General features: G+C 36.2%; 1 protein-coding gene across 1 annotated transcript; it reads right to left on the bottom strand.

Moving 5' to 3' along the window:
- Window positions 1-142: 142 nt before the first annotated feature.
- CCDC39 (coiled-coil domain containing 39) lies at window positions 143-21,046 on the bottom strand. The gene is given in 21 exon segments (XM_050712604.1): window positions 143-1,029; window positions 1,742-1,830; window positions 2,065-2,244; window positions 2,386-2,526; window positions 3,789-3,895; window positions 4,816-4,975; window positions 6,772-6,895; window positions 8,136-8,344; window positions 8,974-9,111; window positions 9,563-9,727; window positions 10,433-10,627; window positions 13,317-13,449; window positions 13,814-13,917; window positions 14,710-14,901; window positions 16,485-16,613; window positions 16,699-16,791; window positions 17,754-17,912; window positions 18,972-18,986; window positions 18,988-19,119; window positions 20,251-20,370; window positions 20,936-21,046. Coding segments are annotated over 21 exon segments (2,838 nt in total). The 3' UTR covers window positions 143-887.
- Between the last annotated feature and the right edge of the window lie 2,097 nt (window positions 21,047-23,143).

The raw sequence follows: 23,143 nt of genomic DNA, 5'->3' as shown, positions 1-23,143 counted from the left end.
TGCACTGGTTATATATGCTGCGTAAGTGAATTGAACCCCCGTCATCTGTGAGAAAGCACATGTATTATATTATTTAAGCACATCAAACACATTCTCTGTTGTTAAAAAAACAAAAAAACCCTGAAGTAACAGCTAACATCTGGCTGACTATACAATACCCATCTCCAAGTTTTCAGAATAATTCCTTATATGTCAGTTGCCAAAAAGGTACTGTGTAATTTTGCAAAGTAGTACAGTTTTACTGACTTTAATTTTATATTGTCATTATCTTTTGATTAAGATATGATCTGAAATGACCATTTGTTTAAAAGTCAAGGCTGACATGGAACCAAAGTGTAAATACTACTACCCAGGTTTTTGCAAGTGTTCCATATTGCTGTTAAGGAGGGAAAATACTTAAAAACTAAGATCTTTGTTATGAGGGTTAATCTTGTTGCTTCTTTTACATCATTACTGCCCCTACTCTAGCTTTTGCCAAGTACAGAATAAGCATACTGTGGTCAGCTGACTACTTGGGAGTACCTTACCTGTTTAAGCTTTGAGGCAGCAGTAATTTTACTAAAATTAAGGGTAGTTAACTATGTCAAAGCCATTTTCATTAAGAATGTGAATGAAGGGTTTCTGAAGGGTTTTGTAGATCTTTTGTTATCCAACAGCAAAAGAATAAAGTAATTTAAAGATTAATTTATTATGTAAAACATATGTTTAAACTAAATAATATATTGCATACTTTAGATGGAAGTTAAAAACGCGTTTCAGATAGAAGTGCTACGATTGCTAGTAGACCTGTATCAATTAAGCTGCGACTTAACCAATTTAGAAGCCTTAAATAGTGTAAAGCCTTCACTGTCACCTTCATAAGATTACTTAGGATTTCTTTCTTGGTTTTAACTGTCAGAGTTGCTAGTTCTACTGGATGGCTGTGAACTGGAAGCAGCTACTTCTGCAGGAATGTCGACAGATAGGCTCAGGTCTATGACTTTGATTAATGAAGTCTGACTAGAGCCTGAACTTGTGCTTCTGGAGGATCTGAAAGACAAAAATTTACTCATCAGTATACAGAAACATTATTTTAAAACTGGGCGTGGAGCTTCTAAATGGTGGCTTAAAATAAAGCCACCCAGCACCAGTGTTTGTTCTAGGCAAATCCACTACAAAAATCTTTGTAGTCCTTGCCATGGTTTAAGTAACCTGGGGGAATGTTGTTAGATCACAGCTAATTCAGTATGTTTCAAGTAGTACTGTTAGTCAAATGTATGATGAACAGAGGAAAAAGGTATCAATAAAGTAGTGTGTATATATATCTTCCCTAATTAAATAGGAAAGGGTGTTCACAAAATTAAGTGCAAAGTTTGGCTGGAAGTCAAACTTGTGCGTTCATAATGTAAAACCCTTTTTAAATGAGAGGACAACATAATTCTTTTGCAGTTACTGTTTTATTTTAAACTGTGATGGATACTGAAGAAAACTTAATTGTGTGCTAAACAAACAAACAACTAGTAGACTTAAAGGAGGGAGAGTATAGGTAGAAACATTTTAATAGAGTGTTCAGTAAGCAGAGACAAGATTGAGAAAACCTGCGAGAGTGAGGAATGCCATCATGTAAGGAATAGTTTTGTTCGTCTAAGCTTTAAATTAAAACCAAAACCAAATGACTATTCGTGTCGTGTCCATCCCCACCCCCCCCAAAAAAAAACCAACCAACCAACCAAAACAACAACAAAACACTGCTAGCACTTACCTGCTAGAAGCTAGTGAGCTTTGTGTGGATGGCGATCGGGAACTTTGACTACCACCAACAGAAGCAATTGCAGGCAGCTCTAGATTGAACTAGAAAAATTGAGGGGAAAAAAGTTAAAAATGGTTGTATGATGGAATAGGCATATCAGGAGAGTTTATAATCCTTTGTATCTGAAGGTACATTGAAAGCAGATGAACACTTTTTTGCTCTTTTCCCATAAGTATACTTTATCACTGAATTAAGGATTTGCCCTTGAAAGACACTTTATCAGTAGACTTCAGTTATCAGTCAAAATTTTGGTGGCAGTTAACCAGAAAGCTCACCTGGTGAAAGTACTTCTGAAAGGATGTAGTTAAATCAGGGTTTGCTTCTAGAACATCGACTAACACTTTGTTGATGGTTTTGTTGAAGTTTTTCAAGGCACGAAGATTGATGTCTCTTTCTTCCTGTGTTTCTGTTTTAGTTTTCTTTAGAGATTGAATTTCTCTGGATAGCCTGGAACACTTTTAACATAAATAAGTTTAAAACATGCTATGAAAATGTAGCACTCTTAAAGAAACCTGCTGAGTTTAAATTCTGTGGTTTTAACCATACTGCTGTTTATCACTATAAAGTTAGAAATCATCATTAATCAACATACAGACCTGTTTTATAACCCTTTCTAGTTTTGGCTTCTGTTCTTCTATGTCTTTGTTCAGCTGTAATATAACAGCTTGTTTTTCCTTCTTTTGCTCTTGGAATAAGGCCTCCTGCTTCAGTAGTATATCCAAATTTTTTTCCATGCTCTGCAAATTCATTTGAATAATTGTTTTTAATTTATAAAATAGTTCTGATATCATTCAATTTTTATATTACTTAGGAGCAATAACAGATCCTCTTGACAATTTGTTTATAAATGTAGCTCAAGCAATTAGTACTAATGATAACACAACTATGCCTGTCAGACTGTTCAATGGATAAATACCTGGATAAAGAGCACTAAGCTATTTCAATACATTAACACTGACTTTAAAGGTACTAATAATGAAATTACAGGTACGCGTTTTCAGATGTAGCTGTGAGCTGTGTCTACAAAGGATTTATGTGGCATAGTACTGAACATTGCAGTGCCTAACTTTCCAGTGGGACCTATCCTAAGAAAAATGTTATTCATTTGTTTCTTGTGAGAAGATTGGATACTTTTGACTACTGTGAATAAAATCAGCTCTATAAGGGTGGCTCTGTTTTTTTAAATAAGTAAAAAGGTAGGAAAGGGGATGCTTTAACACCTCATAATACCCTAGGGCTTATTCCCTGCTGAGGATAGGTGTCCCTCCTCTTCAATCTCAGGGATGTTATTTCTTAAGTAAGGTCTATGTCCTGTGGTAGAATGATCAAAAAGAATGTTTGCTGACCTGTACGTAGCAATCCAGGGCCTAGAATAATCATGTGGGGTATATATTAAAGTTAAGTGTTGTTATTTCATAAGGGCCAAGTGTGCTTTTTGATTACAAGGGGAGCCAAGAATGAGTCCCTGATGTGGAGACTGAACGCAGGTTATCCCTTTTCTGCATTTAGTACTCAACCTGCTGAGAGTCACCTTGCTTTCTCTTTTTTGGTAAACCATAATACTGTGTACACAAACTGGAACATCCTTAATACTAAATTTAAAAAAATGCTAGGGAAGACCATATGTGTAGATTTTAAATAATGCAGTACTGGACGGGATGATACAGTACACTACACAAAAATACAACTGCTTTCTTGGATGCCACATGGAACATCTGCCATTGTGAACATGGGATTTCAAAACTTCTAGGTGTACCTGACTAAACAGCCTGGAGTTTCATTGTGACTTGAGGAAATTCAGATAAACACTTAAATGATTTTTGAAAGGAGATGTAGAGCCTTCTAAACAAACAAACAAATGTATCCATTGATACAAACTATACAATGTAAAAGAGAATGCGGAAAATACTGTTCCAGAATGTTCTATGCTTTCAATGAGACGGCTTGTGTGGCAACATCCTGCAGCCTTGTCTAACTGGGACTTTCGCTTGTATTTTACCTGGAGGTTGTCCTGAAGTTCCTTGATCTGTCTTCGTTTATATCTGTATTTTTCATCAGCAGCCCTTTTCTCCTCTTCTAGTTTCAATTTTTCTTCATACTCCTCACCTGTGATCCCAAACAAAGAGGCAGAGTTGACACTAAGCAAGTACTGTATACAACTCAATTTTCATTTTAAAATAAGTTGCACATTAAAGTAATGGCATCACAGAGTGTTACTGTATTATTGTTACAGTATGTTCCAAATCACTGCGGAAAAAGTAACTGGCTTCATGAAAGATAATGACTTTAAAGCCAGTGTTTCCAGGAGCCAAAAAAAAGCATGGAAGTTGCCTTTGGCGCTGTTTTCTAGCCTCTTACATTTATGTAGTTGCTCATGGTGATGCTTTTTATAAGCTAAATAACGTTCCAGTGAAGGAGAGCAAGCAACAGATGAAGATATTTTGCGGAATTTTGAGAGAATTCCATCATCCAAACATTTGTAGCTAGGTAGTCTGTCTAATTTTAAATTGCTGACACTATCCGAAAACAGTACAGTTTCTCTTGTTCTTCCTCATCACCTCCCCAGGTTACTACTTTTTCCCTCCTCTTCCATGCAAAAATCAGGTATAACTTTGGCTAGTGTGTCAGCATCACTGGAGTGCACATAACGCTGGCTGTTAACGCTGTTACTGGCTGTAACAGCTGCCACTGGAAGCAGCCTGCTTGCCTTGTGTTGTGATCAAGCTAGCTCAGTCTACACCAAAAGCTGACCAGTGGCACAGCTTGTTCTGCTTCCAGAATTTGAATTAGTAGTGTAAGATGCAGTACTGCAGAGAAAGTAGTGCTTTTTGTACTGTGCAGTATTATACACCAGTCCTGTATATTTCAGTGCACCTTCTTTTCTCCCAGTAATGACTTTTCCTAGTAATTTGTTTAGTCTCTGGCTGTGATTCATTATTTTGTGCCACTGAATTTCCCCACTGTATACCAGAGCTATACCATCATCCATAACTCATACAGCAAATAGCAATTTACATTTTACATACTTGTCTCAGTGACTTCTTTGAAAGAGTTTCGGTAATTGCTGTTGCAGTTATTAAGTATGCGCAGAGTGTTTTCCAGAGCTACAATTTCATTTTCAGCTTTGCAGATCTTTGCATCTAAATCATCACCTTCACGTTGAAGGGCCTCCTTTTCCTGTGCAGCCTGAAAATAAAACTGATACTTGAGGTGACTGAATACATACTGAAAACATTAGGACAATTATACATTAAAAATACATTCAACATTTAGTGTTTAAAATCTGTGGTAGATGTTATTGATGTCATCAGGATTGGACTGAGATTTGTGTTACAAGGTAACTGGCAAGAGTAGTTGTTTACAATACTGGAATTTGGATGCACATAATGGGACCCAATGTGATTCATCCCAGGGTACTGAAAGAGCCAGCTGATGTCATTGCGAGACGTCTTCTCAATTATTTTTCGACAGTCTTGGGAATCTGGAGAAGTCCCAGTCAACTAGAAGCTGGCAAATGTTGTCCTCATTTTCAAGAAGGGTAAGATAGAAGACCCTGTTAATTACAGGCTTATTGGTCTTGCTTTGGTGGCTGGTAATGTTATGGAGAGTATTCTGGGAGTTACTGAAAAAAGACCTGTTTATATAACCAACTAATGGGTGACAAAGTAACCCATTAAGTTCATCAAGGGAAGCCAGCAGATGTAGTCTTTTTGGATTTCAGCAAAGCTTTTGATACTGTTTCTCACAGTATCCTTATGGTCAAAGTGTCCAGCAAACAGCTATAGACAAGTACCTAATGGAATAGATAAACAACTGGCTGACAGGTTGAGCTCAAAGGGTTATAATAAAAGGGGTTACATCAGCCTGGTGGCCAGTCACCAGTGGGGTTCCATTACAGGTATCTGTCTCTGTACCTAAGCTCAGTATCTAACAATGCCCATAGTGGGTACAAAGCACTTTCCATGCACTTTGCACTGTGTGTATCAGCTTCACATGTGTTTACCAACAAAATCCAAGAAACAGTTGAGACTGTACATGATATAAAGCCACCAAGTGAGTGTTAAAAGTCATCTTGCTTGCCTACTAATTATCCACTTGAAAGTCTTTGTTCATCTGCTTAGTGAGACTTAACAGAAACAACCAGCTGGCAAAAGGACATACTTTCTATAGTCCCTCAGAAAAATCTGATAAGGTGAAAATCTCTCTCCAAAGTTGTGGAGGGTATACCCCGAGTGACCATGAGGTATTTACTGAAAGCTTTTTGCTGTGCTGCATATCGCACAGTTACAGAAATAGCATCATTTAAAACCTTAACATTTAATCAGAAAACAGAAAATCAGAAAACACAAAAATCAGAAAAGGATGGACTGCAGAGCCAATATAGCAGCTAGAGGCATTTTGCTTCAAGAGCAGAACAGAATTTCTGGAGATCAAAAATAATAAATAAATAAATATATAAAAAAATAAAATTATTTAAATTAAAATTAATTAATAATAATAATAATTAATAATAAAAATAATAAAAAATAATAATTCTTTCCATAATCAGAATCATTACGGAGGAAGAGAGATTTTTTTTTTCAATGAAAAACTGAAGTATGCATATTTGATTGAGATGTAAAAAGGGGGAAGTTGGCATTCCTTAAAGTTTAAATGCCATATAATGAAATAAATTCTGAATGCTACATACGACAAAGACTGATAAACTTGTTTTCAGTTGTTGGATTACCAGGACATGACCAGTACTTCTTGTGTCTTTAAAATTCATGAGCACTGAAGTGAAAATTTTTGAACTATTCAAAATTAAGTCTGCTGACATTAGGACTGACCACAGATTCATCCGAAACTGCTGTGTTACTTAAAACAGACAAAGTTAAGCAGTAGGCAAGGAGGTTGTCTTAGTTATTTGAATGGAGTCCAGGGAAATCTGTAACTTAAATACTTGAATTATAATGAATTATAACATAATGTTAATAAAATACCTTAATTACATAGTAGGTCTGGGTTTTCTCCTCTTCTCCTTCAGGTGGCATCATGACAACAGTAAGAACTTCATATCTGCATCTCAGTTTATCGATTTTATTTAGACGATCTTGAAATTCGGCACTGATGTATTTTGTGGAAAAATAAATGGGTTGAGAAAATGTTTGTCTAGTAGTGTTTTTTGGGCAGTTCTTGCTATAGCAGTCTAAATTACTGGTGTTACTCCAGCAGTCTGTCCGTCTACTAGGATGCAGGCGAGGCAGCAGTTGTGCTGCTCCTAATTTTTGACGCTTTCTGTGTTCTAGCCACAGGTTTTCTGGTTACCTACAGTTCTATTACAGTTCTACAATGAGACAAATTTATTTTCATATTCCAGATCAGCACATCATGAGAGGCTGCCCCATAGAACTCCCTGAATATATTTAAAGGTTTGGCATTTAAATCCTACAGCTGTACAAGCTGCCCCCTGCTGATGCTTTCTTAATATTGCCACTACTAGATGAGCATAAGCAACAGCAGGCAATAACCCCAAATCAAATTACATGGAAATATCAAGTAGCTGTGCAATTATCAAAGGAAAAAAAAAAAATCCAGTCTGCACTCTCAGTGAGCAGTTATCTTTAGTCACACTAAATCACCCTAATTTCCTATTGTGTGGGGTGTGGTTAGCAGAGGAGTGAAAAAAAGCCTGCCAGACTTCACCAGTTCGGTTGTTGAGCATTGATTTGGGGCTAGATATAGGTATTGGTATTTCAGAGCTAAAGCCTGTCCCAAATGCTTCATAATGATTATTACAGAAGGGAAAAGTGATCTTTATGTGGTTGCTTTATAAGAGGGTGTCTCCAATATCATAATACATGGGCAAGAAATAAGACACACACACTTCAGCAGGTTTTTAATTAATCTTCACTAACAGAATAAACAGTAATCTCTTGTTCACCGGTAATAATGGACAGTAAAGACTGAGAAATTGCCTAGTGATTAAAGCTGCAAGCTGGTTTTCAGAGAAAAGATTGCTTGGTAGTCTCAACTGTCTTACTATATGACTTAGAAGAAGATGTAATTCACCATCAATTCCTCTAAATGGTAAAACTGGGTAAAATGCTTCTCTTTTTAAACAAGTTCCCATGTAAAGGTACTTGACAATTTTAATTTTTTTTTTTAAGCAACTGTTAATTTAAAAACAACAAAAAAACAACCTACAAGCTGTGTTTTGTTTGTTTGTTTTTAAATTACGTTGAAGATGAAAGAACTGGAGGATGATTTTTTAGGATTTTTAAAACATACTGTAAGATATTTCCCTAAGTTGTATTGCTGGTTTTGAGTTGCTGCAACAGAGATTTTTAAAATAAAGAATAATTACCTTATGCGTTGCCGTTCCTGATCCACAACTCTGATCTGGGAATCCAGCATTGCCTTATGAACCTTAATTTCCTCAGTTCTTTCTGCTATGGCTTTGTTTATCTCCAATTTTTGTTTTTCCAGTGTTAGAACTTTCTCTGTCTTATTACACAGGGTATCTTGAAGACGTTTCAATTCTAGTTTTAGGAGGTTATCTTCAATCATCATCTCCTAACAAATGCCAAAAAGGTCTCAAAATTAGAAAGCATCATTTTTAATTAAGGTATAAGAGTTAATAAGATTTTTTATTTTTTTTTTAAATATATAAAGCTTCTATTGTGTTATCCTTTATATATACAACTGTAAGGGTCATTTCGCTCTGTATTTAAGAGGTTCTTAGTTTCTCATTTGCTAACAGTTTGCATGGTTAGTGCATATGGGTAGATAGCTTCCCGAATGGTTTTATTCAAATTCAGACTGAGTTGTGGGTTGTTAGACTTTTCAATCTACAACTTTCAGTTTAGCATTATGAATGGTAAGAATGTAACAGATGGTTTCAAAGAAATTAAGCTGACCTTACCAGGAACTTACTGAAGTAGTTAATATCTGACTTGAGTTATTGCAATCATCCTAGAATATGTTCTAGATTCTGTAGGTCTACAGGTCATATTGTTATATGAGCAAACCTATATATATCAAAGCTCATTTAAAGCAGTAAGTAATACATTCATTAGCATGCAAACACTTTTAATCATAAAAAAAAATCGGTTAAGGATTCCAAACTCTGTAACCTTCCCCCCCCACACACAACAAATACAACAAAAAAACAGCCCGTGTTAGAAAAATTGCTAATACTGTACCTGCTTAATGGCTTTAGCTTTTTTTAACTCTTGGTCTGATTTCTCATTGAAAAGATTTAGTTCATTTATCTTGCTCATCAGACCATTTGCTTCTTCTCCACTCTTTTCCATTGCTCTCTTGATGAGCTGGACATCACTCTGTTTCCAAGTAAGTTATATTTAATTTATTTCATTAAATGCAGATTACAACAAAACCCACCAGTTAATTTTTGAATTAATATATATATATAAATATATTTTTAAGTGCTAGGCCCAGGAATCATCATCTTTTGTCCGTATTCTGTTGTGCAAGCGGTGCCAAGAGCACTGCAGTCCTGGCGTAGAGTGCTGTTGCAATGTTAATGTCATTGCTTGTTTTATTCGGAGTCCAGTCATTGTTATTTGTGCAATATAGATCTTTCAGACAGCAAAGCAATACTAATATACTCATGTATTTTGGTCTATGTAAAAAAATCACTTGGCATGTCTGACCAGGACTTTGATATTCTTAGTTCATCTTGATAAAACCACCTGACTTTGATAATACTCCAGCCTTGGGAACATCATTTCTAGCTATTACACAGTCAACCTGAAGTTCTAAGGAAGTTACCTGAAGTTTCTTATGCTGTGCATGTAAAACATCACATGTGTTTTTCTTTTCTTCTACGGTTTTCTTAAGTTCAGCAATTTTTGCTTCCAAAACTTGTTTTTCTTCTGCATTAACCTCCCCTTCTAACCGTGACAGCCGTCTCTGCACTTGCTGAATATAAAAATCCTGTTAAAATAATTTTAGGAGAATTAATAGTCTGAGATAAGCAATTACAGCCTTCCTATAAAGCTAGAATTCTGGATCTAAATGTTGCTTTAGGATAGTCACCTAATTAAGCCATTGTTTTATAATCATTTATAGCTTATAGGCCTCAAAAATGTGAAACATTAGCAAAATATTCTTAGATGACTGATGTGCAAAGATGGTTCAGAAGTAATCTTCTAGAATAACAAAGCACACTCAGCACAGTCTGCTCTAAGGGAGGCTTACAGTAAAGTTGCCATCTTACTGTTACCAGTGGATGCCAATATAAAAGAACAAATTTTCAAAGTGGTGCATAAGAAATTTGCACAAAATCCAATTAGTAAATAAAAGGATTTTGGCATGTACCTCTTGTATTGCTTTAAAAATTTACCCTGAGGTGTCTGCGGTTCACAGGGATCAAAGTAAAGAATTGATTTGAGAAATTAGTGGGTAAAGCAACAGATCCAAAAAATAATGAAACACACATGCACGTAATATAGGTGAAACATAGCAAGTATCAGTTATTTCAATTTTATTAATACAACTAGAGACAAAAACGCAGACTTCAGATTAATGCTGCCTAGCATTTTGGAAACTAAGATACTGGCAAAGATTACAAAACTTGAGCAATTTACTCTCATTAAACCCAAGGAAAAATCATAATATTAAAAGATGTTAATATTTTACCTGGTTATACATTAACTCCTGTTGTTTTAATGCATCTGCATCAAGTCTGTGTAGACGACTATTAAGATGTTTAAGTGATGTTCGACATCCCTCAATTTCTGCCAGAACACACTTCTCCTTGTCCTTCTGCACCTTTAACTCCTGAGTTTTCTTGAAAAGTTGTTCTTTTAACTTGTTCAGTTCCATTTCCTTTTCCTGATGACAAATTAATCATTAAGTAAATAAGAAGTAAGTTGTGATGATTTATTAATCACATACAGGAAGATAAAAAAAATCAATACTATATCCATTAATAGGAATATGGAATTTCATAGGTCTTTAAAATGGCTGTCAAGAAAAATCTTTGACTTCAAGAGAAGGGTTTTTTTGTTTTAACTTGGATTCTACTCTACTATTACAAGATCTTTTCTTTCCATGATGGGAATGGTATTCTTTTCAAACTTTCAGAAAATCGAATTCCTGTCATCCTTTCAAAAAAAAGGATGCTTATTGCTTCTAGTATATGTCAGTATTTGTAGAAATATAATTCAATAAACAGTTGAAAAGATTTGTAACTTGTAACTCAGCTTGTGTGTGTACATATGTGTTTATATTATATTTAGTTATTCTATTTGGAATAATTTTGTTTGAAAAAGTAATTACACGTTTTAAAATCAGTTCCTTTTTCACAGAGGCAAGTTATCTTTAGCATCTTAATCAGTACAGGAAATAAGGTTTTAGTAGGGTCTGGTACAGACTGAATATACATTGTGAATTTTGCTTGTGAACCATTTTGCTGGTTTTAGTAACAGTGTAAAGTTAGTTAACTCCTTTAAGAATTCATAATCAAATTCTCCCACCAGAATTTTTTGTATTCGAATTTGCTGTCAAGTGCAATTCCAAATCCAGAACTCAGAAGTGAAAAGCAGGTGTACATTTAATACTAAATCTGTTAATGCCTACAGAATTTTGCACTGATTTCAGTGGGCTCTGGATCATGCCCACGCATATCTAAATTTATTTCTTTAATAGAAATTGTTTTTCTCGTTGAGTGCGGTTGTCAATAGTGATAGGATATTCAATAAGCTTCACTCCACAACAGTGCATTGCCACAGACAGAAGAGGGAGAAGTATCAGAGAACTAAAGCATAAAATGGTGAGATTTCATCCACATTGTTCCTGTAAGTATCTCTTCACAGTAAATTAATAGATGCCGCAAATAGTATGTGTGTCTAATGTTGATGGAAAGCATCCTTCTGACTAATACATTACAGATATTGTTCAAGAATAGTGCATCCAAGTTAAAATACTACCCTGAAGCACTGGAGCTGCCAAGCTCAGTGTCATCTTAGGTTATCCGCCACAGATGCAAGTGGAAAAGCCCTGCTAATGGCTTAGCCACCCTGCTAACAGTCTTAAGGAGAAGCAAGTACGGTTTTCATTTTAATGGAGCATTATTTCATTCCAACTTGTTTTAAAATTCTCTGGAAAACCAAAACATTAATAAGTCTGTAATTTGAGAAACTTTATAAAGCAAAGACATCGCCTCTATAGTTTGTGCATGTAAATTTAAAATGTACAGCTAATGCCCATGTAGTTAGAAAGTTTGAAAAATAAAGCTCCATCTACTAAATGAATTATTTCACATACATGACGCAGGAAACAAAACAGAAAAGAAAAAGAAGTATATACAGTGGCTTGCACAGATGGAGCGAACACCTGCTCTGTCATTCTCATGTAACCTGGTCATTTTACAGTAGAGAGAGCGTTAGCATATGCAATACTCAGTTGTCCAGCAAAATCCAAAAGGGATTTGTATCAAGTTCAGTCAGAAGCTAACTAGTAAAATAAAAGAATTAGGAGCAAAATGCAAAACACTACAAACTTTTTCTGAAATACAGGAAAGTTCAGATGATTGCATTACAACATTGCATTTATTCAAAAGCCACTGCAGTTCATCAGATGATAATGAATTTGGATATTTTTATTTCTGTACTTAGTCTACAATACGAAAAGTTATTATTAAAGTGCTATTAAACATGCTAAAAAAGAAATAGACAAATTTTACAGCTTGTATATGCTAATTCCCAAATCACAATTTTTATTTCTCATTAAAATGAATTCTAATGTGAGCCAGTAATTTTTTAAGAGCCAACAACATCAGAAAACAGATGTATAAAAGTATCATGCAGTAGAATTAAAATAGCAAGAGGAGACTAGGCCAACCAAATATGACTTAAACCATTTCAAGATATTTTTTTTAATCCCAACTTGCCAAAATCCTAACTCTTCACAGTTTGGTAAGTTTTGGTTGTGTTTTACTAAAACCAAGAAGTTTTCAGTGGAAATGTTACTGAAAATAATCTGACAACACTTAACCTTATTGATGGGAAAACGATGGCCTAGAATTTCAAGGACACTTGCTGCCCATAAAACTGAATGAATCCCAAAAGAACTAAGCACAATATGAAGTTTTTGAAATTTTTCAATAGTGTTACAAACCAGAAGCAAAACATTAACAAAATTTGCCATCTTCCTGTGAATAGCTTTCATTTGAATCTAGCCAAGAAGCTGTAGGTAACATTTAGCTGGTATCAGAAGTAAATGCACTATTCAGTATACAGTCCGACTACCGGTTTTATATCTGATCTGTATAATGACAATTCCAGTATCCAGTATCCTATGTGATATCCACCATCTGCTGGATTAGGACCACTTACTTTCCTCCAAAGTTTTCCTGGCACAGATACTGACCCATCATCTACTTGCTGGTTACTGCTTCATTTGATGAAGTAGCTGCACGTCACATTATGTTAAAATGCATTGTAAATGTTAAAATTGTTCTAGATAGAGCTTGCAAATTCAAATGAAGCCTCATTTGCAGAAGCTATCAAAAACATTTTACCTTGACAGTTTTCTCTTCTTCCTTTAGCATTTCTTCCATCCTCCAGGCATTGTCTTCTAAACTGAGCGTCTTCTCAGTCACAAGCTTCAGCTTATTGGAAAGACCTGCATTTCTTTCTTTAAGAAAGCTTAATCTAAACAAAATTAGATGATTTAACAAGTTATATGTACGTTGCACATACAACACTGCTAAAACCTACTAGCATATCATACTGAGCAGCTGCCTAAGAAAGCAGGCTGAACTCAAATCTATAAAAACTAAGGCCCTAGCTGACCTTTTCATCCCCTCTAAAAACAAGAGTTACCAGAAATATTTTCTAAGTTTCCCAGTGTCAGAAAACTACAATACATAGTAGTAAAATAGACATGAAATAGACATGAAGTAAACAGAAAGTTGCAGGCTTTAATAATCAACATTATTTAAGGTTCTTTGCTAGATCAAGGATCTGATTATATCCGTAATTCTTACAAACTGTATTTTAAAGGTCTGTTTCTTACCTGGCGCTTTTTTTCTGTATTTCCTTCTTGAGACTGGTTACCTGTATTCTTAAAGACTCCAAATCAGAAGCAGTTCTGTCCACATTGGATTTCAAAACGCCCAGCTAATAAATTAATTAGGATATCAGTTCATGAAGCACCAATTAAGGAAAAGCTATCCAACATTAATGCAACTGAAGCTGTACTTTTTTTAATTGCCAAGCTTGCTGAGTAGCCCAGTGTTACCATTTCCTTGTTAAGAGAAAACTTACTCAGATAATACAAGCGTATCCCTTCTTAACAGATTCATGAGACTTGAACTACTTCGTAGAACTACTTCTACAGACATTTAAATAATGAAGCAACACAGCTCATTCCATGGCTACAAATGCAGATTAAATATAAGTAACGAAGTATGAAAAAAGCATGGCTTGTTCACAGGATGGCCCTATCCTACTGCCTCGTGATTAGAAAGTTACGTGAAAATATTTGTCTATCAACACTCATTTGTGAAAGCACAGGATACCAATTATTCAGAAGAGATTTCTCTCATCTTTATACAGTACTATAGTCTATATATGCTAAAGGCAAGATACACCTTCTTCTGAAGCCTGTAATAGCGTTACACCATTTAAGAGAAAATTAATTCATTTTATTCCTATACAGAGAACAGAGAATACAAGGTCATCTCAGTGGCTGTATGTTTGCTTCTCTTCAGCGCTGTCAATGAAAGGATTAAGTTCAGGGTTAAGATCACAATAATCAAGAGTAAACTAAGAAGCCCAGAAATTTTGTTGAATTACTGAAGTCTAGTTTGAGAACAGAAAAGCAAATGCTATTCCTGTATTTCTTCCATCTAGTAAAAAGTTAAAAGTTATAGTTTCAGTCTGGTTTTCTGAACTCTTGGTCATCCTTACCTCAACCTCCAGCTGAACTCTGTAAGTATCCTGAGCCTGATATTCTTTCCGGAGGCTAGTAGCTTCCTGCTTAGCAGAAGAAATTTTCTTTTCATATTCCTTGTTATTATTAGTTTCATTCATTAAAAAGGAAGTCTTCTCTTTCAGCACACTTCTTTTCTTTCGCATCTCTTGTTTTATCTCTGTTATTAGCTATCAGGATAAAAAACATTTCTTGCATTAGTTAAGATGTGTTAGATTAATAAAGGGCGAAACTAGAAGATAGATTGCTGTTAAGGCTCCTTTGCTTAAGATAGCCTAGGTTTCACATCATTTGTCAATTACTTTATTCCACTAATACATCACAACTCCTGCAATTGTTTTGGATTGGCAACTTCCACAATATTGCAGTAATTTAAATATTACCCTATAAACTTGCATGAAATAAAAATAATTTGTATTGATTGAATAGGGGAAAGAAAACACTGGGTGAACAAATCTTCAGATAGATTTGAAATGAAGGAAACAGCAGAGGTATATTACAACAGTACTGATGCTTACCTTAGCTGACACATTTACATCTATTCAGGGAAAATTGTATTTTGTAAGGTTAAGTAAAAGATTAGCTACTGTGAAAATTGTACTGTAATTCTAATGGTTAAAAAAAAAAAAAGTTTACAGAAGCATCAGTAGAACTAATAACATATGGAAGGGTGGCCAGAAATGTTTTTTGGTTTTCTTTGGTCAGTGTTGGTGGGAGTTGTTTTGTTTTTTAATATATGCATTTGTTTGTTGTTTGTTCTTTTTTATGAATCTTACACTCTGCAATACCACGAAATCCATAATATTTCAGCCAAATCAAACTATTATGTTTTCTGTTTGGTAGTATTTCTCTTGGCTTAAAATTTTCTATTATATTTTTAGTGTTACATCTTAAGCTTGTTTAAGCTATGAAGGGTAAACCATGTTTTACCCTAAACTACTTGGGTACTAAACTTCTTTATATAGGCAATATAAAAGTTGAATTCTTTCAGCAAGAACATGCAATACTAGCAGAACTAAGGATTTAGGTAGAGTCTTCTTGTCATGCTCTTCTGCCCCTTCAGAAAAGCCATTGCTACTTTGGAGTCCACATTTACAAAATTTCTTTATACAGTGATCCTTCAAGCTTTTTTTTCTGGTGCATCTGTTCTTATTGCTCTTCACAACTTTCTAAGGAGCTGATACCTCTCCTGACAAAAGGATAAAACTTTCTTTTTGTGCCTCCTATTAAACCATGAAGACTGTTAGAAAGTAATACTAACTCACAATGTTCAACAGGATCTTTTTTTATCTGTTGTTCTCCCCAGTTGCAGAATGTACTTCTGCAAAGGAGCAATTTTTAATCTTAATGTGATTGTTTATCATAATTCTGACCAAATAAATGCTAGTCATACATTTGTTCACGGAAGTAGAAACGCTAATTCCTTCCAATTCTAAATGCTCACTATTTTATTTCCATCGCAGCTGACTGTCCTTGCACTAAGAAACTACACTCCATCTTGTTGATTCTTAGATCAGGCAAAAGAACAGTATTGAAACTGGCATGGTTTGCATATTCCAACAAATTTCAGATTGAAAATTAAACCTTATATAGCTTCAAACAGAGCACTATTACACTAAGAGAGACTGTTTTCAAAACAAATTCTGAGTACATTTCAGTAATATATGAAAATCTATTTCTCAAAATTCCTATCAATTTTATAGATACAGAAGTAGGCTGATATACTGATAAAAACAGTTAACAGCAGTCTTACCAGAGCACAGTGATTAATCTGTTGATCTCTTTTTTGCATCTGTTGTATTGCGTTCTCCCACTGCCTGATGACTTCTTGCCTTTCCTGGTGAACTCGGCGAAAATCTTCAGCTGTCTTGTCAAGCTCTATCTGTTTAAAAGAAAGCATCCCGATGATTTCTGATTTTAAAGATTTCATATATAAAAAGATATCTTCAAGAACCTTATGTACAAACCTGAGCAGTTGTGGTTTCTGTACGCTCATTATCAAGAGCTCTGCGTTTCTGATTTGCTTGCATGGTTAACTTTTCTACTTGAAGGGTTAGTGCCTGAAATGAAATGATATGAAAATGTAACGTACTTGAAAACAAATATACAATATCTTAAATTTTTAAAGCTCTGCTAGAACTAAGGATGGAATTATTGAGGCATTGATTTTGTTGTATTTTAGAGAACAAATAACTGAGAACTTAGCCTTTTAAAATTTTTCTTCATGCAAGAGGCCATAATCTCTCATCAGCCCTTAGGTACAGACTGCAGCTAGGCCAAAATAACCCTTTCACCATGTATTTAATGTGTATATGGAGTCCTCAGCACCAACTATTTAATTCAACTCTTCCTAGCATGCTGTGTGACTTGCTAACATAGAAGCTAGCAGTGAGACTATTTGTGTAAGCTAAAGTTTTTGTGTTGAGTATTTAATGAGTAAAAATCAATTTTCTCCCCACTGTATTTAAAGGCTAAAAAGAAGGGATACTTACCTCTAAACTAATATTATATTTGAGAACTAACCCTTAAGAAGTCTGAACTTGTGATTGCAGTGTCTATTTATACGATCTTTCATTACTCTAGGCAGCTTTAGTGAAATAGCCGTATTTTCTTCTCAGTAATATTAACATTTCTGTTCTAATGGGAAAATCTACATTACTTGTCCATATTTGGCATGCATTTTTGAACAAACGCCCCACTTAATTCACTGTAATTCAGCTTTCTAATCACTACGAGGCTTTATTAGCTATTTGTGCACTCAGAAAACTTCAAGCTTAATTTTTACCCAGATGAAGAAATAAATTAGTCTTCAATTACACCTTTTGTCAAACCTATTTTCTTTGACCTTTGAAATGAGCCTTATATGGAGTTCTTAGCACTCTTGTGTGATGTGGAAATTATCAGAGTTTAAAATGCTGTTGTGCAGAATTTATGTCAGTCTTACCTGACTTGATAACAAAGTCTTCAGATGCTAAAAAATAGTTCTGTTTTGTTTCTGAAAATTACTGTCATTTCTACTTACGCCTATTTTCCCTTCATCTTTTTCTGCATACTTCTGGATTGCGTCAGCATCATCATATTTACGATTCAATTCCTTTATCCATCTCTCCAGAAGTTCCTCGTCGTAGTTCATCTGTTGTTTTAAGCTTTCCAACTTCTTAGTGGTTTTATTTATAGTATTCTAATAAAATTTTGAATAAATTTAAAGGTTAATATTACATGGCTAACATTTTCTTTGATTAGTAATTGAAACAACTGACTCAAGCTACCGTACGTAACAAGTTTACACACATCTGGTTGCCAACAGAACTGATAAATAGGTTTGGTTTTTTGTTGCGTCCTATACTTGAGAAATGCTAACACACATCCTAAAGAATAAACAAGACAATAAATTACCACAAACCTAAAATGCAAATAATTTCAAACAGAAAAGTCGACCCCTGGCAAGCCGTATTTATATGCAGGATATTAGGCCCACATAATAAACTGATCTGAGGCATCACAGGGTAAAGTTTCTCCCTCACACACTAAGGCCCAGTTCTTAGATCCTGCATACAAATTTACATATGGTCCCATATGACTGTGAAGAGACTTCCTAACATAAATATGATGGAATCTGGATGCAGTTGAATAGCAAGGATATCTTCATTCTGCTACACCTTCTGAGAAACTGGAGATTACAAACAGATTTAATGAGAATAAAAAATTAAAAAAAATTAAATGAAAAAAAATACATGAAAAAAATTAAACAATTTAAATGATTCATAGAGAAAAAGAGTCCATGAAACAGAAAAATATTATAGTTAGACAGCATTAGATTACCTTAAAAAAAAGAAAAAGTAAAGCAACTTTTCATTTTGAAATCATACCCTGAATTTATTTTGTGGGAGAAAGAGACTTTGCCACCAACAATTTAATTTGTAAAACATAAAGAAAATACCTGCAAGAATTAACAAGACAGTGATATAGATGTGTGGCTGTGTATCTGGCATTAAGAATGGAAGTCTTTCAATACCTAGTTATTATTTGCTAAGTCTTGACCAGTCTAGGCGAGGAGATCCTCAGTGTCATTCTACTTACCTACACATTACAAAACACATCCAGATCACTTATGGTTTATAATTTTCAATTATAAATAGCTATTCTTGACTTATACTATTAAGTCTGTAAATGTGAAGAAAAAAGCAATAAAATTTAACTGCAATACAGAAGTTCTTTTGAAAAAAAAATTGAACCTTACTTCTTGACTGTTTTTTCTTTTCTCTTAAGGCAACTATCTCATCTTCCATTTGTTTAATCTCATTTTTAAGATGTCCGTATTCTCTTTCAGCAAGGGCTTTAAAGTGTTGTTCAGTTCCAATTTCATTCTCTCTGGCTTTGTAAAGAGACTAGAGAATAATACAGTTCATTACTTTACCATAAACAATAGGTCTTTAATACCAAAAAAAAAAAATTTTTTTAAATAAAATACAACCAAAACTGAAGTCAGAGATGGCATGATTTTCTTATGTAAATATACAAATTTTCCAAATAACATTATTGTTTGGAGTTTTGTATCTCAAATACATATATATTTATACACATGCACACATACAAATACACACTATTATATCAGATATCCACAGATCAACCATTTATAGCACTAAAATGCCAATATAAAAGTTATTTCACCTTAAATTCATAATCTTTCAAAAGTCAGCATCTTAGTCTCTTGACCACCAGCAGCTTAAAGGTAAGATTCAGGAGACACAGCAAAATAAATGTTTTTATTGTTTTGTGCTAAGACAAAAACACCACCAGGCTGGCCTATAGCAGTATATTGTCTAATCTTTCCGAAAAAGTGATTTAAGAGTTTTTTTTCCTGTATAATACAGATCTATCGCTTATTAGAAGCTTCTCTGGAATGGTATGTGCTGCCTCTTTCTTCATGTGCAAATTAAAACTCAAATCTAGCGCAGTGACATGAAAGTTGTTCAGCTGCAGGAAAGTTTCCTAAGACTTTTTCACCTTGCATATTTTACCTGAAAGGTATGCAGCTTTGACTTGGGACTCTTTAGAAATTTAAACCACCTATTTTAGCCAATTACCTCATAGTGAAAGTGCAGGCTTGCACCTTAACCATCTCATTTCATTCTTCATATCCATGAATTAACTCTTCATTGGAATTTCACAATTAACTCTTGACCATTATAAAGATTAGCATCTGTTCTTCCCTTACACTGATTTTTTTCTTTTTCTTCTTCTTTTTTTTTTTTTTAAATCTACCAAAGTGCCCATTCACCAAGAATTCTAAAATGCATTCTTCTTTTTTTTTTTTCTAGGTACCACTATTTCATATTTACTGACCATCAAGTAGTACCCCTGAGATATATGGCTTAACTTTTTTTCTTGTGAAAGTCTGGAAGAAAGGCCAGACAAATCTCTAACAAACCTGTCAAATAGATAGGGATACCAACCACAGAAAGATAATTGGATTAAATATGTCTCATAAAATGGATCTACCAGATGTATCAGTTTACCTGAGTGAAGGTGAACTCTTGTTTTACATTTTTCAAATGAGACGCCATTGCTTCTATACGCTCTTCACAGTCAGTCAACTGATTTTGCAGGTTCATTTTTTCTTTTTGCATCTTCTGCAGCTATTTAAAAGTCAGAATTGTCAGTTAACCACTTTGAGTGCTTTGTACCTGCAACTACTTAGAAATATGTAGTAATTGCAATTACTGATCAAAGAAAGTGTAATACCTGCCCTACATTTCTCCAGAGAAATGGCATGAGAGATTTCAAAAGAAAAGGTAGCGACAAAAACACTGGAGCCGTTAGGTACTTTTCTTTACCGAGATAACCAAACCTGTCACAGGATTACACCGCTGAACCACAAATACATCCCAAAGTGCTCCCGCTGGCCGAGGGCCCGGACCCTGCTCGCCGTTGTTGAGGGTGGTGACACCCAACCACCCAGCCAAAGACCTCGCTTCCCATTTTTCCTTGCAGCTTTTTTTTTTTATTTCATTATTCTTTCCCGACTTGGTGCATTTCACACCCTCTCTACCCGCAGCTAAGGCGCTGTGAGGGAGCTCCGGCTGCCGCCCCCCCAGCCCCTGAGGGCCGCCCCGCTTGCAGGGAGCCCCTCGGGAGCCGCTGGGGGAGCCGGATCGGGGGGGGGTACAGTCAGCCGGCTCCTTCCCTTCACTCCCAGCTTACTTCGTCCTCCAGCGCTTTGTTCTCCGCGCTGGCCATAGGCACGGCGTAGCCATCGTCCCACTGCAGCTCGGCCAGCACCGAGGCGGCGGAGCAGCTGCCGGCGCTATCCATGGCCGCGGGCAGCGGCCGCCGAAGGGAAAGCGGCGCTGACGGGCCCCTTGGCAACGGCGGGGCCCCGATGACCGACCTGAGGGGAGGTGGCCGAGCCGGGAGCCGCCTCCCGCCCCGCCCCGCCCCGGCCCGGCCCGCCTTGCCCCGGCGGTTCGCGGCGTCCCTCCAGCGGGCATCCTGCCCTTCGGACGGCCCCACAGGGGGCCACAGCTGGTGGCGGGGCGGCCGAGGAGCTTAGACAGTGTGCTGGTGGCTGCGGGGTCCCTCCGGAGCCGGGAAGGGGACAGCGTGGGACCCGCAGCGCCACCTAGCCGGCACCTGCCGCCTCAGCCAGGTCGTTCAGTCAGCACTTCACGCCTCAGAGCTCAGATACCACAGACACCGTCAGTCTGCCAGACCCCCAAACTTGCCTTCTCTGTAGTGAGACTAAAAGCACAGCCCTTCCATTCCCTTTTTTAATTCTCTCTACCTTCTTGTCTTCAGAAATCTGAAAATTTGTAAGTGCTTATATCAACTCATAAGTAGGTCTGTTTGTAGCAGCTACCAGAATTGTCTGAAGACAACCTTGTCCGTAATCGCTTGTAACCTTACTGAACTCGAACTCTTACTCTTCAGACAAATGCCTTTGGCTGACACACTGCTAGCAGCACTCCAGAATTCCCCCTAGTTCAGTGCTTCATGCCAGAACCTGAATTTGTCACAGCTGTGTAAAATCTGGGGTCAAACCATGTAGCACAGCTCACCTGTTGTTGATAATGCCTAACACTTTCACACATGTGCATGGTACATATCCTGCTTTTGAACAGATCTCTAGCATTATCTCTTAACAGGTAGGTTTCCTGAGCCAGAGATGAACACTAATGCTATATTCTTCATAATACTGGGCTAGTATCTTGTTGAACCTGAACCCATTTAAACTTCTGGGTTACAAAATCATCCTGTACTACCGAATTCTGTGATTCCTAGATGAAGAAAGGCATGCCGGTCTTTGAAGGAAATGTAGTCTTGCTGCAGAAACCCTCTGTTGGTAACTGTCTGCCCCATTGTCTGCTTGAAATGTCCGATTAGCCAAGCTTCTTCTACATCAGCATAATCTTCTCTCAAAAGGGAGAATGCAGAATAAACAGCAAGTAGCTAAGACTACAGCATGAGGAAGGATAGTTTTGTACTCTCAGGAAAAGTTGTCTTGAAAAGCTTGGGTGAATATTGCCAGGCCTTTGAAGGGATGATAGATGAAAAGACATTAAAGGGCTCAGTCAAAGCATGACTGAAATGTGCCTGAGCAAGAAGAATAGACAAATTGTTGCAGAAAGTTTGGCAGAGTGAGGGGTTTGCAGTGAGGTTTAACACACAACATGGACCTATAACATAGTAGCAACACTGACAGGAAATATTGACTAAAATTTCTGTATATGCTATGGAATAATGTTTTTGGAGATGAAAAAGTCACTAAAAAACAGTGGAAATCGGGCCTTATGAGAATATATCAAAATGGCGACCTGTCATGTTTTGCAGATTATTGTTGATCTTGTATTATTGGTCACTTCACTGATCATACCCCATCCTGGTAAACAGCAGGAAAATGTAGTTGATTGAGGCAGTAAATAGGGGGCAAGCAGCCTCCTGTCACATTTCTGTTTGCCCTCTGAGAAGGATGAAGTTGTGATTGCCAATGTGCTGTGTTTTGAGCTCCTTGCCATACACTTCTACAGTCTGCAGCTCAGCAATGACATCAGTCTGATGCTGGAAATGATTTGCTGAGTGCAGTTAGTGTCTTTTAGAGGAACGTGGAGTGATTTGACCTATGTAACTGGTGTAAACAGGACAAAGATGATCATCTGCAGAAGGATAAAATATAGCTAAGATACATAGATACGTGACCATTAAAAAGAAGATGGAAAATTTCTATAGGCACAAAAATCAGGCTTCTTAAGATACAACTATTCTTGATTCTAGTGTATGCAGAGGAGACTTCTAGAAACTTGACACGTGAAGGTGGATGGCTTTTCAAAATTTTTGAATTTTCTTAGGACCGGCAACTCCCGGTAGTGTATCAGAAATGGGAATAGTCAGAAAACAGATCAGTGCAGAGGTGAT

Source organism: Cygnus atratus, chromosome 9 (genome assembly GCF_013377495.2).
Source record: "Cygnus atratus isolate AKBS03 ecotype Queensland, Australia chromosome 9, CAtr_DNAZoo_HiC_assembly, whole genome shotgun sequence".
NCBI classification, from domain to species: domain Eukaryota; kingdom Metazoa; phylum Chordata; class Aves; order Anseriformes; family Anatidae; genus Cygnus; species Cygnus atratus.
The sequence above is the reverse complement of the archived record's forward strand: the minus strand, read 5'-3'. Positions and strand labels throughout refer to the sequence as shown.